Raw genomic sequence first — 18637 nt, forward strand, 5'->3', positions numbered from 1 at the left:
GGAATTGGTTCAGTTTGGGAAACTCAGCCGTGAAATTCAGAATGACAAAATGCGGTGGGTCCAGGCTCGCATCATTGCCTGAATAAAGTCATTGTGGATACTGAACTGTTGACCTCAGCTGTAAGAGATATTGTATTGCACAGAATGTAATCCACTCACAGCGTGGGGCCTCCACATGTTTGTCATTTGGAGTGGGGAAAACAAAGTGAACAAACCACTGTTTTTAGAAAGCTTTTCTCTAAATGGCATGATTGCTAAAGCTTGTTCTTGTTATTTCATAAAACATGCTTCAGTCCACTCATTCTCTCTTTTTCTTTCTCTCATTCTCTAAAAAAATTATACTCAGAAAGCACAGAGCTTTAGAAAGTATTAGAGCTTTTTTCTGTGTGTGTGAACACTAGAGAAAATGCTCATATTTTGCTCTTTTATTATTATTTATTTAATACAACTGCATTTTATTTAATATGTCATTACAACTTTTATTGTTAGCTTGTATAAAAAGATTAACTCACAATTTTCTGACCATATTGGTATGTTTCCCTTTTGCTTTTAAAGCATTTTTTTGTTGTAAAGTGCAAATAAATAAGCTTGTGTAAAATCTAATGATCATGTCTATCAGTATGTTTTCAGAATGAACCGAGGAGCTTCTTATGTTTCAGTGAAAGCAAGAACATCTGACAAGGTGTCACATTGTACAGTCACAAATGTGCTTATTTTATTAGTAACCTAGGTAGTTCAGAAACTAAAAAAATCTCTCATTTTTATGTTGTTTCTTTGTTTTTAAAAATCCTAAAACTTGATTTATTTATAGGTTTAAAACATTTGTATTGTTATTTTTAGTGTGAATTCAGACTTTTGCACCCCACTCTATGTTTATGATAAAGAGTAGTGTGATTTATATGAATATACTGTATAGCATGCAGTAATGTATTATGTGTATATGAATCAATTTACAGTGCATGTCTCATGTTTATATACAGTACCAGTATGGACATGCTAATTATTTATTGCTACTATTTTCTGCATTTAGAGTCAGCAAACCATGTTCAGATCAGATGTAATTTTCTCTAATTATCAAATTCATGGTAATAATCTGGAATACCTTTCCAACAGCTTTGCCCATACCCGTATGGTGAACAAGTACGTTTTTCCTTCACTCTCTGATTGACTGTCCTCATCAAAAAATAAAAAAAGCAATTAAAAAAATAAATGAAGTGCACTAGAAAACTTTGTCTATTAATTAGAATTAATTTCAGTCTTTTAAGTTTGCTTTTAGATCTTTAGATCTATGAGAAGAATAGATTCAACCTGTGACTGGTATAGGAATTTTACTTTCCTTTTTGATTTCCAGCACTTTTAGACAGTGAAAATATGTACTGTTCTATGTGAGTATGGGAAATTGGACTGAGATGAGTGTGCTGCAAATGATTGCCACTGAGGGTTTGAGATGGAGGGATAGTTTGTGTAGCACACAGTGAAGTGTGAATAGTCTGAATCAGGGGCGTAGGCAGCGGACGGGCCTGTCCATTCTCATGAAAGGCCACCCCAGTTTATTATACAAATATATTATTTGTTAAATAATTATTGTTTAATATATTTTAACACAATTAGAGAACTATTATAACATCTCAAATAAATAAAATGTGTTTTTGCATAATTCTTGATGAGTTTGATTGACAGCAGTGTTAGCCAAGTGTTATCCAGGGTGTTTAGGGCATGTCGCGCACGTAAATTCGTGCGTGTTCACCCATTCAGTTGGACTGTAATTTGCAGCTGTGTTAGAAAATGTTAGAAAAACAGCAGCAATGCATAATCTGTAAAAAAAGACTTTTAAAAACTTGCACTAACGAGGGAGAGAGCCCGTCCATCAGTCCACAAGTAACGGTAAGACTTTCAGTTCCACGCGCAAACCGGTTAATTCTGTGAAGCTGGGAACACACTACTGTCAGGCCGATTATGAAATGTCATTTGAGCTCAGTCAGTGTTTTCAGTCGGTGTTCAAGGTCGTTTGGTATGCGGTGTCTAAAGAATTTAAGACCAGCTGTTGCCAGTCGTCCTCACAAAGATTAGCCTATTTTTTTATTTTATTTATTTATTCATTTTTTTTTTTAAATAAATGTTGTGACTGACGCAGGCGATTAATTGCAGCTGTTTCCTAATGTGTAGGCCTATTAATGAAAATAACAAATTAACAAATAAAAAAAAAATGAAATTTCTGAATAAAATCATTTTATAGCCTACACTTTAGTTATATCTAATTTAGCATTTTCAATTAACATAGGCCTTTTACATTCTTCTTATTAGCCTATTAGGCCTATTATTATTAAGTTACTTTTATTATTAAATTAATATAATAATTAATTTGCCCCGCAATAATTTCATAGCGCATCACCGCATAACTGACGCGCTGCGAGGATAATAAAGATTAGGCTAGCTTATTCGTCATTGAAAATGTTTTTAAAAAGGTCTTTCAAAACAGGTTTAATATACAATGAATTATAGGCTTTGTCACGCCATGGAATTTTCTGAGTGTTTTGTTTCCTACATGTCCCATGTGCCTTTAGATCTAGTTTTCCCATATTTGGTCTTCCTGTTCCTGCTCCCTGATTGTTTCCAATTTGATTCCAGGTGTGTCTCGTCTTCCACTGATTAAGTTGTGTACTTAATGAGTGTTTTGTTCAGAGTTCTTTGTCCGGTATTGATCGTCAATCCCCGTGTCCTATGTGTGGTTTCTTTGTGTAAATAAAATCTGTTATTATTCTGGATTCTCCTTCGTCTCCTTGCTCCGACGCAGTAGGCACAGCGTGACAGAATACCGGACCAAAAAGCAAAGATGACTGAGGCTGAGGACAGGCTGTGTGGGCTGCGGCAGAGTGATAGGACATTGGAGGGATATGTGGAAGAATTCCTCGAGCTTTCCAACAGGGTGAGCTGGCACGACTCTGCATTTGGTGCCTGCTTTCTGTTGGGGCTGGATGATGAGACTATCCGCTGTGATCTCCCCGCGTGTTATTTCCCCCTGATAGAGCAGATTGATCTCGTTCTTTATTTAAATGGTTCCGAACTCGAAGTGGAAGAAGTAAAGGCGAATCTCAAGTCTCCTCATCCAGCCCCCTCAGGAGCACGCCTGGAACCCCCACATACCTCACCAATGGGTGTCCCCGAACTCTCCAAATCTCCACCATAGTCCTCAGCCCAGGAGAGCCGGTCGTTCCTCAGTCAAGCCCGCCGGCAGCTACATGTTCACGTCCACCGGCCACTCCATTGTCAAGCCCGCCAGCCGCAGCACTCTCAAGCCCACTGGTCATTCCGAAGTCAGGCCTTATTTAGCTATATACCATTATCAGCATATGAAGTAGATTAATCTCTCGTCGTCTCTGAGAGAATATGTGCCGTTAATGCAGCGTCAGATGCCGAAAGGGCCGTTATTTTTTACTTTCACTTTCTATCACTTTCGCTTTCTGAATCGACTGAGATTAAGAGGTTCACCGCATAACTCTTGCGCAAAGTTTGCACGTTGCTTGTGTGATATCCATTGGCTCGCCTTCCTGGTTTAAAACAAATATTTACAATATTGCGACGTATCCAGCCCCCCAACCCACCAACCCTTGAGTTCGCTGTTGGGGGCCGCGGATTTGCGCTACGCCACTGGACTCCGTCCGTTAGTTAGCCTAGTGCCTGCTCACTTTTGCCCAGACCCGCCCAAAAATAAAATTCTGGCTACGTCACTGGTCTGAATTACTGGACCGCATCTCTGTATTGCCTGTACTGTTCCATTCATCTACTGAAGACATCCTAGATAACCATGCAGATAATACAATTTCAAGAAAAATGGTGAAATTCAGTCTTTTGGGAAGATGTTATTGCATGGCCATAGCAACCATTATGAATGACATTTTCACTCATCCACAACTTTTTGTGGAGATAATCAATTTCCAAACTTCAGTGTATCAATATGTCAAATCATATATTTTTATTATAATATATTTTATTTTATGTTATTTTATTTTATATATTTATTTTCTTGACCAGTTGGTTAAAAGGCATTTTGAAAATGGCTCTGAAAAATTGACAAAATGTGGAAAAAAAGGCTCTGAAAAAATGTGCTTGAAATTTTATCATCTAGGGCATTGAAATTCATGCTTTTTTAAAGTGTCCTAATACATTTTGGGGCCACTGAAAATGTCCAAATGATAAATATTCTAGTTTACACAGATGGTGTAGTATATACAGTATGTGATGGAAAATGTGTAAATTCCGGAATGTGGTGTGTGAATTCTGTGCATCAGGCTCTTTCTGTAAGAGCGCATGACTCTCAGCGGACATTAATAGAAGTGCTGTGCACTATAGTAACGGGAAGATTCTCCAAATCAGACAGAAAAAGTGCAAACGCTGTACAGATGCAGCGCCCTTCTAAGGACATCATGTTATGTTTGATGATGCTCTCCTGAGGCTGTGCTCTCTGATGGTGTGCATCATGGTGTATGTGCGCACGTTGGCTCGCAACACGATGAATCACTGATTCATGACAGGTCACCCTCTTATGAGCAGATGAGTCAGCATTTTTTCCCTTTTTTGCTGCTGTTTTGCTGCTTCACAGTGAGTATAAAACTTTCAAATCCATCTGTGATGTCTGTACAGCAGTAGCACAAAAACGCAACCAAAATGACTGCTTTTGCAGGTTTTGAGAAGACTTTGAGAAGCAACTTTGGTGGTTCCTGTCACTCACAGGCCACTATACCATAAAAAGTGTTGATTTTGTGAATTAATCTTTATTTTAATGCCGCTTTATCTCTTATTTATTCAGTTCATACCTCTCCAAATTAACAGGTTTCTCAATTGTATTGGTTTTATTGACACAAGTAGACACCTGTGTAAATACGTGCTTTGTGCCTAATAAGAATGTCTGTCCTTTTTCAGATCCTCCCGCGGTGGAGCCGGTGTATACAGAGATCAGGCAGGGTCTAGGACGGCCGTTCTCACTGAGCTGCAGGGTGTTACGTGCACACCCCTCAAAAGTACTGGATTATGAATGGAAGCTGGGCACCAGACTGCTCACAGTGGGCCAGCTGCATACTCGGGATGAGACAGAATACCACGTAAGGGCCCTCAACCGTGAGGGCTACGGCGCGTACACTTGTGACATCAAAAACGAAGCAGGAGCTGGCCGATGTACTTTCCTTGTCACAGGTAAGACAGTTAAAATACATGTGCAATTTAAATGAATGCATTTGCAGTATAATTGTGTGTAGTTAGGAAGCGGCAGGTTACATTGTTATGTCTTTATGAGTGAGTCACTAAATGACCCAACCACTGTGATCCCATCCAGGAATGTAAAAATGTGACTCTTTAAGATTTACTCACTCAATCAATTTGTTCAAAAATTCTAAATCATTCAGGAATGAAACAAGTTAACTGTCTTCATGAGTGAGTCACTGAATCATGCAGAGCAAGTACCGAGACTTGCTACTGCCAATACATCCACAACATGCTGCTGTGAGCATGTAAGAAATACTGCTGCTGCACATATAACATACAGTATATATGAAATAACCCCATATATAGCATACATGAATAACCCCGTAGCAGATCTATACAGGTGGAACTGGGGAAGGTGGAGGGTTTCTGAATCACGTGTTGCAACTGCTACAGCTAGCACTAGCCAAGCATTTTAATGTTGAGAAGCAAGCTCATTGGCTGCTGACACAAAAGGAACCAATCATCGGCACCATGTGATAATGATGTCATTATGTCAGATTGAGTTAGACCTATCAGACTGCGCCATCTAGAGTTTTATGACAGAACTTTGGATTTAGTATATCATCTGGGTTTTTGAAGTTCAATTCTTCTTGGAAATTTTAGTTTTAACAAACTACTCACAGTATTTATGCTACAAAATGGCACAGAATACTTTAGTACATAAGTATATGAATTGGGACACATCTCTTTATTGAAATGTAGTCTAAATGGAATGTCACATTGAATAATGGGCTGAATATTATCATTGCTGTGATATTCAGAGCAAGACAGAGCAAAACAGAACTTTTTTCCTTCATGTGCTTGTTGCTTAATTATACATTAAAACATTTTGGTTCGGTGTTGCAATGTCAAATTTAAGTCTTGAATTAAAACCAGTTGAGAACCATTAGTTTATGGTACGTTTGTGATTCAAAACTGTCCCTGTTAGGCAAGTGTAATTCGTGGCAGATTTTGTGCTACAATCACATTTAATGATGTAGAAACATTTCTAAAGCACCCTGTTTTTTTAAACTGGCCATTAAGCAGATGTTGATTTTGTCCTGGAAATATTTTCTTTTATGCATTCTATTCTTATATATATTTCACATTATATATGCAGTCGTTAAAAACATGTAATGCTAATTTCAACTACAAGCGCTTAACAACAGAATAAATTAAACTGTGTGGATACATTACTAACATTAGACACTTCACTAGTGATTTAAAAGCCACACTTGCTTTTCATTCAAGTTTTGGTCCAGATAAATCCAGTCTAGCATGTCACCTGGAACATTTGGTTCAAACGGTGGAGCAGTTTCTCTTTGATTTCGTGCCACCACATAAGTAGCCCGATCTCATGCCTGCTACTGCACCAGACACTCGTGTTTAGAAATGGGAACTGCTAGCTGGTGTTTTTGCCCTCCCTGCTGTTGAATATTCATGGCTGAAATCCCAGCTGGTTGATGAGGCATCCTGGACCAGAGGAGGATGTGGGAGAGAGAGAGAGCTACCTGCTTTCTGATGCATAGGTTATTCTTGGAGATGTTCACCCCTAATCATTTAATTTGCATTGACAATCTCCTGCTCTGTTCAGCAGGCATAAAAGAGGATTATATCACTCATATCCACTCTCCTTGTATCCGGATCTCTCTCTCTCTCCTTCTCTTTCTCCTCCGTGCTCTTCTGTAGGACATGCTGAAGGCCATTATTTTGCACAAACCATGCATCTATGATGAGCCTCTGCTCGCTGTAATGCAGGAACATGCTGCAAGAGCTTGAAGCTCTCATTTATCGTTGTCATCATATGGGTTTTTATATGTCTGGGCGTTAAAAGAGCAAAAGCCAGAAAATCCCACGTTCAGTCTGTTTTATTGGAGGTTAAGCTTCCGTAATGTTGTATCATGAAGAAAACCTGATGGATTCGAACAAACGAAGGCGAAGGCACCAAATGTCACATGGCCACAGGGTTTTGTGTGACGATTGAACAAATGGCCAATGCATCAAGTTGACATTTCACTTTGTCAGAGCAATGTGCACAACTGTTTGAAGATAAAAAGCTTGAGTATTCAATGTACGTATGAAGTGTGATACTGTAGTGGTGCAGTTTTTGTTTTGCACATAAGCTGACCTGGGTTCAGATCCTAACCTAAATGTAAATTATTTGAGTTCATGAACCCTTTGAACCAGGCAGAAATGCAGTGTATTGCTGTGGGTATTCTTTTGTCTCTATTCTGTGCATTTTATTTGCTCCATCAACATTTGTTCACAATCACATCTGTACATCATTGGATCACATACACTGCCGTTCAAAGAATTGGGTTCAGTAAGATTTTTAATGTTTTCTAAAAAAAAAAAAGTCTGTGATGCTCACCAAGGCTGTATTTATTTGATCAAAAATTGTTATTTATTCCTATGATGACAAAGCTGTGTTTTCAGCAGCCGTTACTCCAGTCTTCAGTGTCACATGAGCTTTCAGAAATCATTCTGATATGCTGATTTGGTGCTCATGAAACATTTCTTATTTTTTATCAATATAAAAAATATTTGTTCTGCTCAGTATTTTTGTGGAAATAGTGATCCTGTTTTTCAAGACTCTGATAAATAGAAAGATCAAAAAAAGCTTTTGAATAGTAATGTAACTTTTTATTCAGTAAAAACAAGGGCTGTCAAGAGATTTACATAACCTTAATAATCGTTGATTATTTTAACATTCAGATAAGAAAAAAAAAATGTTCAAGACAAGGTTCAACAAATAGCAAAATGAGTACACACAGTATTACTATAATAGTAGTATCTATTCTTTTTGGAAGATGCATTCTAGGTTACTTGGTTAAAAAATCTGACTTGGTTTTCTTCAGAGTGCCTGAGATGTAGGGATGGTGGTCCAGTTGTTGATGGGTTAGGAACTCCCCACTGGCTGATGGCTGCACATTGCTAGGGAGGCAAATATATAGTATTCATGTGCTGAGATTTAGTATGAGCACAGGTTCTTTGTCATGACAGTGCTGTTATGTGTTTGACAAACACCAGGAACCAGCTTCAATTTCACAAGTATTCAAGTCCCAGAGGTCTCCTGCATGTTCTTTGAAGCTAAAACCTACACAATAGTGTCTACATGCACAGACAAACACACATATATTAAGGATTAGTGGATGTTAGTGTTAGTTTTAAGGAGCATTGAGGGTGTACATGGTATACCGGTGCCAAAAATGTGTGTATAAGGTATCGGTTTCGTATCTGTTTAGATACTGAAGCACCCTGAGATTAATTTAATGCAGAATTTTTTTACATTTCTTAATCTGATGGATCAAAGATTTGCACTTTAAAGCATGTGTACATTTCCATTATAGAGCATAGTGGACTTACTCTTAGAAATCTTGGCTGCAGGAGCCTCTGGGTTTCTTTTGCCTTTCTGATAAGTGACAGCTGATCCATGTACTGTCTTTCTCCATCTTAGGCTGATTTAAGAGCTCTGTGTTTATGATGCTCCTGCTTTTTCTCTCCACCTTCACTCAAGCATTGATTCCCAGAGGAGTCAAATTTATCCCTAAGCCTTAAGCAGAGTAAACTCGATGGACTCATTAACATTGGCTCCATTTTTTTCTCTCTCTTAATAAGCCAGGGATAAAATAAGTGCTGGTGACAGCCCTTATCCCTGACCTGCAGACATCAGCAAATTTTCCCTACCACCACCTTTCCTCACTCTTCTCAGTATAACCCTCGAAGGCATTTCTACAGACTTGGACGTTCAGAATTTCAGGTTTATTCTGCTGGCCATAAATCAAGCTATTCTATGCTATATTTCAGATTTTATTTTATGAATTTAAATATTTTTTTTTTTTAGTGAAGTGACAATGTAGCCAATTATTTAAAAAGCCAATTATTTAATTTTAGAAACAAGAAAAGTATCTTTAGAAGAGAATGCTCCAGGATTCAGACAACCTTCCAACCACTCAACTGCATTGTTGTTATTATTATTATTATTATGCTTTTTGTTTATATTTACTGTGCTGCCTTTGTACTGTAACAACAGCTATTTTACACATAAAATAGAGTTTATTTTCATTTAATGAGCTTATATTGAAAGCATGTGTTCTCTGCAAATAATGTATTTGTTCTTTTTTGCTTTGATTCTGCAAATGTTTTTTTAGCTTGGTGAGAAACAGACAGGCCTTGATGCAAAACTGTTTTTTCTTTCTCGTTTTCATATATTCTTTCATGGGCTTGTCAGCTTTCAGCAGATAGAGAGATGAGCTCTCCTAATGGTTTTGCTTTGTGTCTGTCTCCTTTGAACCTCTGATGGAGAACGTTCATCCTTTTTTACCACCAGCAATGGTTTGTAAATGCATCTACAGTATCCTCTAGCATCACTTCAGTGTACCAGACGTTTGACCTGCCGGTCTAAAAAGCAGTCTGTTTTTAATGATCTCTAAATATATACAGCATAATAGCAGAGAGGCACTTTTCCATAATTTTGAAGGAGTTGTTAAGTTTGTTATTTAGCTTCGTTTAGACATGATTACCTTATAAATCAAAACCCTGTAGTTTACTTTTTGTCCAAATGATTTATGAATTTATTTTTGATTAAGTATCAGGCTCCAAGCCAGAGGGAATGAGAAATTTATCATTTTACATCTGCAGCTTATAGCCAACACAAGCTACAGAAATCACATCTGTGCATCTGTCTGAAGTGTTTGTTTAATATTATACAATTTAAATGTGACTGTGACTGAAATGAAATAGTAAATAGTAATAAGCCATTATGTATTTGTTTTGTTTCAGGTAAGGCCTATGCACCTGAGTTCTACTATGACACCTACAGCGCTCTGTGGCAGAACAAACCTCGTGTCTACGGCTTCAAACTCCAGTGGACTCAAATGAATCCCAATGCGGTCGACCGTATCATGGCTTATCGACTTGGTATCAAGCAGGTGAGTGAGTCCATACGTTTACTTAAAGATGATGTCAAGTAGTTACCTAGAAAGAAGTTTCTTCTCTTCTTTTTGCTCTATCGGTGGCGTGTTTGAGGATTCATACCAGACGTATGATGTCAAGTTCTTAGAATGTACTCCTTGTATTCATGTTGATTTCATGTGGTATACCATTTAAAAACATGTAATGTCATGTCAAAGATAGTTCACCCAAAAATGTAAATTCTGTCATTAATTACTCACCCTCATGTCGTTCCAAACCTGTAAGACCTTCATTCACCTTCGGAACACAAATTAAGATATGTTTTATGCATTCCGAGAGCTTTCTGACCCTCCCATAGACAGCAAGGATCCTTACATGATCAAGGCTCAGAAACGTAGCAAGGAGATCATTCAAATAATCAATGTGACATCAGTGGTTCAACCGTAATTTTACGAAGCTACGAGAAAAAATTTTGTGCACAAAGAAAACAAAAATAACGACTTTATTCAACAATTCGTCTCTGGACGTTTACTTAAAGATGATGTCAAGTAGTTACCTAGAAAGAAGTTTCTTCTCTTCTTTTTGCTCTATCGGTGGCGTGTTTGAGGATTCATACCAGACGTATGATGTCAAGTTCTTAGAATGTACTCCTTGTATTCATGTTGATTTCATGTGGTATACCATTTAAAAACATGTAATGTCATGTCAAAGATAGTTCACCCAAAAATGTAAATTCTGTCATTAATTACTCACCCTGTATTCTGTTCTGTGTCAGCAGCACCGCACGCGGATACGCTGTTTACGTTGCTTATGCTTTGATCTGAACGTAAACAACGTATCTGCGTGCATACGTTGCATACGTTGTTTACGTATGTGATACTCTCCAAAATGGCGCTACGGTGACGCGGAGGAGACGAATTGTTGAATAAACTCGTTATTTTTGTTTTCTTTGCGCACAAAAAGTATTCTCGTAGCTTCATAAAATTACAGTTGAACCACTGATGTCACATGGATTATTTTAATGATCTCCTTGCTACGTTTCTGAGCCTTGATCGTGTAAGGATCCTTGGTGTCTATGGGAGGGTCAGTGTCAAAATACGCTGGAGCACGGGCACGAGGAAACGAGGAGACCTGGAGATTTTACAGAACAAGAGTCTTTTAATGATTCAATAGGGAGACACAGTGCACAGGGATGACGTTAACAACAGGTTTACCCGACAGAGGAGAAATGCACAGACAAGAACTTAAATGCTAGGGATAATTAACAAACACAGGTGCACTGAATGACTAATTAAACTAAACAAGGACAGGAACATGACCAATCCATGATCCTGACATATCGCCCCCTTTCCGGAGGGTGCGTCCTCGCGCCGTAGAACAACAGAGGGGGGGCATGGGTGGGAACTTGGGAGGCGGCTCAGGAGGAGGACGGACACCTGGGAGGGGGCTGGCAGACAGAGACCAGGGAGGTGACGATGGAGGGAGGAGCCAGGGTGGAAACAGGAAGAACTTGGAGCAGGAGGAGCCAAGCAGGACCCAGGCCACAGCCATGATGCGACCCACGGTGGAGCCAACGGAGGGAGGAGCCATGGAGGAGGAATGGCCGCCGACTCCAGGGGGCCGACCAACGGCGGCGGAGCAGGTGGCGGAGGAGCCCAAGGCGGAGACAGAGAGCCAACGAGCCAGGGGGATGCCGAGGATTCGGGGGGCCAGGGTGGAGCCGAGAGCTCTGACAACCGAGGCGGAGATCCGGAGGTCCGCGGCAGAGCTGTAGCGACTGAGGACCAAGGTGGAACTGGCAGGAGGAAGGAGCCCAATGGAGCCGGTGGGACGGAGCGACGAGGTGCAGCCGGAGGAGTGGAGTCCTGAGGCGATGGCGGGTCTACGCCCGACCAAGGCGGAGCCGGAGGGACGAGGGAGCCTAGTGGATCGACAGGTGACGGTGGTGGTGAGGGAGCTAGGAGCCAAGGTGGAGCTGTTGGGTCTACGGGCCGAGACGGAGTCCAGGCCTCGGAGGCTGGAGGCCGAGGTGAGGGATGCTCCATGGTGGGCTGAAGGCGAGCAGAGGGGCTGCCAGACGACAGCGATGGAGGAAGCAGGAGTGGGCAGGTGGGCATTCGTGAGCCTCCGGGCTCTCAGGGCTGCCCTCGGGGATCAGAGCCCCCTCAGGGCTGGACGGGACCAGTGGGGACGAAGGAGAGAGGAGAGGGGGCAAGTCGACCTCCAGATCTGTTTTCCAGTCCATCAGGTCCCCTTCTAAGTCCAGCAGTCCCAGATGTATAATTAGCTCACCCTCAGCCGCGGTGCAGTGGGCGGAGCTCCACTCTGTGCTCTCACCGTCCACGGCTTGCTCCCTCTCGGTGGACAATGTCACCGGCTCTCGCACGTGGTCTGACGGGTGGGGTTCCACATCCGGGGCGATCCTCCGCTCATTCGCTCGGCATTGCGCTGGCTCATTGATCGCGGCGGTGACGGGCTCTCCGTCATCGGTGGGCTCGGGCTGATGCTCCGCACCGCAGGGAGATGGTGGGCTGGGCACTGGGTCTGGAGTGGATCTGGCGACACTCCACGAAGGCGGCGAAATCCTCTCGAGGACCATCTTCGGACGACGGCGCTCTGCTTGTTCACCAGTATCTACTCCACGAAGGCGGCGAATTCCTCTCGAGGATCATCTTCTGACTACGGCGCTCTGCACTCGATGTTTAAACTTGCGTTGTAGAACGCACAGAGCGTGTCGTCTGGGTAGCTGGTGGTGTTAGCTAGCAACAGGAACAGTCTCGTATGGTCCTTGAGAGATCTGTCCCCCTGCTCCAGCAGGAGGAGGAGGAATTCCGGGCATGTGAAGGGATCCATAAGGGGAAACACAACGGAAACAAAAACACTGAGAGAGAAAAACAGAAACAAAAACGGAGGGTAGACACACGGAGGTAACTGTATTCAGTCGGGTCTTCTGTCACGCTTTGCTTACGGGAGGGACGAGGAGACGTGGAGATTTCACAAAACGAGAGTCTTTAATGATCCAACAGGGAGACACAGAGCACAAGGATGACGTTCACAACAAGTAGACCCGACAGAGGAGAAATGCACAGACAAGAACTTAAGCTTCCAGTGGAGAACAAAGTACAAACATAGTGCACATGTACATAGAAATTAAGGCAATTGTCACACTTCCCTTAAGGCAAGGAGCGAGGAGACCAGGGATACACGAAACAATAGTCTTTTAATCCAAACATCCAAGGAATTACACGGGGCAGACAGGAGCACAGGAAACACCAGGGTTGACGTATAATCTCGGACAAAGACAGACAGCACAGACTCGAACTTAAATGCAAGGGATAATTAACAAACACAGGTGCACTGAATGACTAATTAAACTAAACAAGGACAGGAACATGACCAAATAAGGGAACACAGGGACAGAAACAGGGGCTCTCGGAATGCATCAAAAATATTTTAAGTTGTGTTCCAAAGATGAAGGATGGTCTTACAGGTTTGGAACGACATGAGGGTGAGTAATTAATGACAGAATTTTAATTTTTGGGTGAACTATTCATAGAAACACAACGGAAACAAAACACTGAGGGAAAAAACACGGAAACAAAAACGGAGGGTAGACACACGGAGGTTACTGTTTTTTGGTTGGTTGTTCTGTCACGATCTGTGCTAGGAGGAGCGCGGAACGAGGAACAAGGAGATGTGGAGTACATAAACAGTCTTTAATACTGGGAATGACAGGGGAATTTCACAACACCCAACAAGTAGAACTGACAAAGGAAGACTACACAGACTGGGGCTAATAAACACAGGGCAATCAGGGGAACACAGGTGCATGGAATCATAATCAAATTAACACAATTAACATGAGGAGAAACTGGGTCACGGGGAGCAAAACACACACAGACAGTCCAGAACCCTGACATACTGCCCCCCTCCCGGAAGGTGCGTCAATAGAACAACAGAGTGGGGGGGGAATGGGTGGGAACTAAGGAGGAGGCTCAGGAGGAGGACAGACACCCGGGAGGGGGCCAACAGACAGAGACCAGGGAGGCGACAAAGGAGGGAGGAGCCAGGGAGGAGACAGGAGGGGCCCAGAGCAGGAGGAGTCAAGCAGGACCCGGGCCACAGCCATGATGGCGACCCACGGTGGAGCCGACGGATGGAGGAGCCATGGAGGAGGAATGGCCGCCGACTCCAGGGGGCCGACGAACGGCGGCGGAGCAGGTGGCGGAGGAGCCCGAGGCGGAGAGCCAGTGAGCCAGGGGGATGCCGAGGATCCGGGGGGCCAGGGTGGAGCCGAGGGCTCTGGCGACCGAGGTGGAGGCGGAGATCCGGAGATCCGCAGTGGAGCCGGAGCGACTGAGGGCCGAGGCGGAGTCCGGGCCTTGGAGGCTGGAGGCAGAGGTGAGGGATGCTCCAGCCACGGCGACGATGGAGGATGGCAGACCCGCGGCGCTCGCACCATATTGATGGTGGGCTGAAGGCGAGCAGAGGGGCTGCCAGACGACAGCGATGGAGGAAGCAGGAGTGGGCAGGTGGGCATTCGTGAGCCTCCGGGCTCTCAGGGCTGCCCTCGGGGATCAGAGCCCCCTCAGGGCTGGACGGGACCAGTGGGGACGAAGGAGAGAGGAGAGGGGGCAAGTCGACCTCCAGATCTGTTTTCCAGTCCATCAGGTCCCCTTCTAAGTCCAGCAGTCCCAGATGTATAATTAGCTCACCCTCAGCCCCGGTGCAGTGGGCGGAGCTCCACTCTGTGCTCTCACCGTCCACGGCTTGCTCCCTCTCGGTGGACAATGTCACCGGCTCTCGCACGTGGTCTGACGGGTGGGGTTCCACATCCGGGGCGATCCTCCGCTCATTCGCTCGGCATTGCGCTGGCTCATTGATCGCGGCGGTGACGGGCTCTCCGTCATCGGTGGGCTCGGGCTGATGCTCCGCACCGCAGGGAGATGGTGGGCTGGGCACTGGGTCTGGAGTGGGCCAGAGTCCACTCCACGAAGGCGGCGAAATCCTCTCGAGGACCATCTTCGGACGACGGCGCTCTGCTCGCGGTGTTCAAGCTCGTGTCATAGAATGAGCAGAGCGCGTCATCCGGGTAGCTGGTGGTGCTAGCTAACAGCCGGAACAGTCTCGTATGGTCCTCGAGAGATCTGTCCCCCTGCTCCAGCAGGAGGAGGAGGAATTCCGGGCGGGTGAAGGGATCCATAAGGGGAAACACAACGGAAACAAAAACACTGAGAGAGAAAAACAGAAACAAAAACGGAGGGTAGACACACGGAGGTAACTGTATTCAGTCGGGTCTTCTGTCACGCTTTGCTTACGGGAGGGACGAGGAGACGTGGAGATTTCACAAAACGAGAGTCTTTAATGATCCAACAGGGAGACACAGAGCACAAGGATGACGTTCACAACAAGTAGACCCGACAGAGGAGAAATGCACAGACAAGAACTTAAATGCTAGGGATAATTTACAAACACAGGTGCACTGAATGACTAATTAAACTAAACAAGGACAGGAACATGACCAAATAAGGGAACACAGGGACAGAAACAGGGGCTCTCGGAATGCATCAAAAATATTTTAAGTTGTGTTCCAAAGATGAAGGATGGTCTTACAGGTTTGGAACGACATGAGGGTGAGTAATTAATGACAGAATTTTAATTTTTGGGTGAACTATTCCTTTAATGTGAAGTTTTTGGTTCAAATTATCTGATAATTTAAGAGACTTATTAACTTTGTGACACGGTCATGAGGGTCTGCAGGGCTCTATGACATCATTTCCTGTTGTCAGCAGTATTGTAATTAATTCAAAATAATATATATAAAAAAAATGTAAATTAAATTAATACAATTAAACTGCATTGTAAATTACAAGCATGCTATGATGCATATATATTTATTTATATTTAAATACATTTATTTATTTGTATTTCTTGAGTAAATTACTAGGTGAAAAAGAGCATCATGTCATTGGCCCGTAAATAAGACTAGAACATTTATAGCTAAATTTTGAGGATAGTTTTTTTTTCTTCTTCTTAAATAAAAGTGCTGAATGTTCGGTTTACCAGAATGCTAAGTTATCTTTTAAAAAGCCACAAACAATGCAAATTAAATGCACCTTCTTGGCTGTGAAAAAGACTGTGAGCTATGCTCATGGCAATATGTAATTGTTTGTAGACTGTTCGCATCTTTATTGTTTTAGTGTAGTGTCCATGTTAATGGTACATTTGGCCTGTGTGCAGAATGGTGTGCACAACTGCTTATTACAAGTGCTAAATTAGTATTGAGTTAGAACAAGTTCAACTGTCAACATCCTACACATATAGGATAAGTCAAGGAACATTATTAGGATTCATGAGAGACATCTATAATTACTGTTTACGTAGTTCATGTCAGTGAAACAGATACATTCTGTTTATTGAGTCGGGCTAATATTTGACCAAGAGCTTTAGCGCTCTGCGATGCTCTGTACTGTTCCGCCTCGGCGTGCATGGTCATGCAGAGCAGTGTGGTTGTCAATTACGAGTCATCATCGCACTGTCCTGTCACCCTCTCCTTCACACTTCCTCTGCTCAGCTGGAATGGCAGTGTCCACGGCCATTTATAATGACATCATGTGGGGTGATTTATTCCTTGTCAGATTCGCCTTTGCTAGTGGCTGCCTACTGGTGCTCAAAGTCAGTTCAAAGTAAGCGTAGCACGCTTCGCCATGCCATACTACTGTTGTTGTTGTTGTTTTCGCCGTATTCTTTCCTTCCTCTCTCCCTCTCATTCTCTCAGGCTTTTTGCCATTTCCATTAAGGTTTCTGCCTTGCTTGTGTTCTAGGATTGCATTATTAGTAGTGTTTACTAGTCTTAGCACTCTGCTTTTAATGCTCAAGGGATTGTTGAACTTGAGATTAATTTTGTGTTTGCACATGAGTAATATTGGTTTCTAGGCAGTTGACGCAAGAGATGTCCATGAACCTATTTTTAATGGCATAATTTTAGGCTAAAGGGATAGTTCATCCAAAAATGAACTTTAGGTCATAATGTACCCAAATGTTACTGCCAACCCGAATTATGTCATTTTTTCCAGGAACACAAAAATAGAAATGTTTGAAAATTGTTTGGAGCTCTTTTTGTACATCGACAGTTACTGACTAAAAGCTAGCTGAAAAGCTGTCCATAAAGACACATTAAAGCACAATAAAAGAATTTCATACTATTTTTAAACCCATGGTTTTTATTGCAAGTCTTCTGAGGCCATATGACTGCTTTTATGGTACTTGTGGTTTGTTATATAGTTGGTAATGTCTTTTCATGGTTTTAAAAGAAGTTTCTTATGCTGAACAAGGCAGAATTTATTTGTTCAAAAATACTGTGAATTATTATTGCAATTTAAAGTTTTCTATTTTAGTATATTTTAAAATATCCTGTGTTAAATTTTCAGCAGCCATTACATCACAGTCTTCAGTGTCACATGAACCTTCAGAAATCATTCTAATATGCCGATTTGGTGCTCAATGAACATTTATTATTATTGTCAATGTTGAAAACAGTTTTGCTGCTGCTTAAAGGGATAGTTCACCCAAAAATGAAAATTCTATCATTAACCCTCATGTCGTTCTTAACCCGTAAGACCTTCAAAGACGAGAATGCTTTTTGTGGCAGTTGCATTACTGTCTATGCAGGGTCAGAAGGCTCTCGGATTTCATCAAAAACATCCTAACAAAGGTCTTATGGGTTTGGAATGACGTGAGGGTGAGTAATTAATGACAGAATTTTCATTTTTGGGTGAACTATCATTTTAATATTTTTGTAGTAAGCATGATATATTTTTTCAGTATTCTTTTATGTCTTAACTGATCAGTTTAACTGACCCCACAGTTTTGAATGGTAGTGTATAAGGTCCGGAAACTGCTCACTATTTTTTTTTTTTAATCACTTTTGTCTTTACTAGCTCGTTTTAATGGGCCCTTCAGTGTGACAAATTACTTTTTAAAACTACAAATATATTTCATAGATTCTCTCTATTTATATTGGGTCATAAAGGCTACATGTATGATTGTAAAAGAATCAGCAAAATGGTGTTTAAAGTGGCTGTAGATGCAAAATAGCATGTCACACCGCAGCATGCCAACTACCCATCTGCATGTGTCCTCGAGTGTAATAATCTGGATGGACTGAAGAATCAAAAAATAATCAAATCCATGCCTCCCATAATGTCCATGAAATGTTGCTATTGATGTCCTCCATTAGTTTTGCTAATAAAAAATTTGAAGAATGTCACAAAAAACTGACTTTTTTTCAAAAGATGCACATCACAGGCTTGAAAGAAAAAGGCTCTATCCGTTTGAATTCAGATGATCATTATTTCCCAGCATCTGTCACATTTCATATTTACCTTTATCAGCTGAAAGCATTTAATTCATTAACTCTAAAAGAGAAATAACAGCATGCGTGTCATTTGCACTATAGAGAGGACGCCTTGTACTATCCTTGATG

General features: G+C 42.0%; 1 protein-coding gene across 2 annotated transcripts in view; it reads left to right on the top strand.

Moving 5' to 3' along the window:
- The window catches only part of LOC107697709 (MAM domain-containing glycosylphosphatidylinositol anchor protein 2-like), a 146704-nt gene that overhangs the window by 95967 nt on the left and 32100 nt on the right, over positions 1 to 18637 (top strand). For both annotated transcript variants that reach the window (XM_016498512.1, XM_016498513.1), the window contains exons 9-10: positions 4921 to 5190; positions 10021 to 10169. In XM_016498512.1, the coding sequence (XP_016353998.1) occupies positions 4921 to 5190; positions 10021 to 10169 (419 nt within the window). The remainder of the gene's footprint in view (positions 1 to 4920; positions 5191 to 10020; positions 10170 to 18637) is intronic.

Source organism: Sinocyclocheilus anshuiensis, unplaced genomic scaffold, assembly GCF_001515605.1.
Source record: "Sinocyclocheilus anshuiensis isolate Anshui unplaced genomic scaffold, SAMN03320099.WGS_v1.1 scaffold446, whole genome shotgun sequence".
Classification (NCBI taxonomy): Eukaryota; Metazoa; Chordata; class Actinopteri; order Cypriniformes; family Cyprinidae; genus Sinocyclocheilus; species Sinocyclocheilus anshuiensis.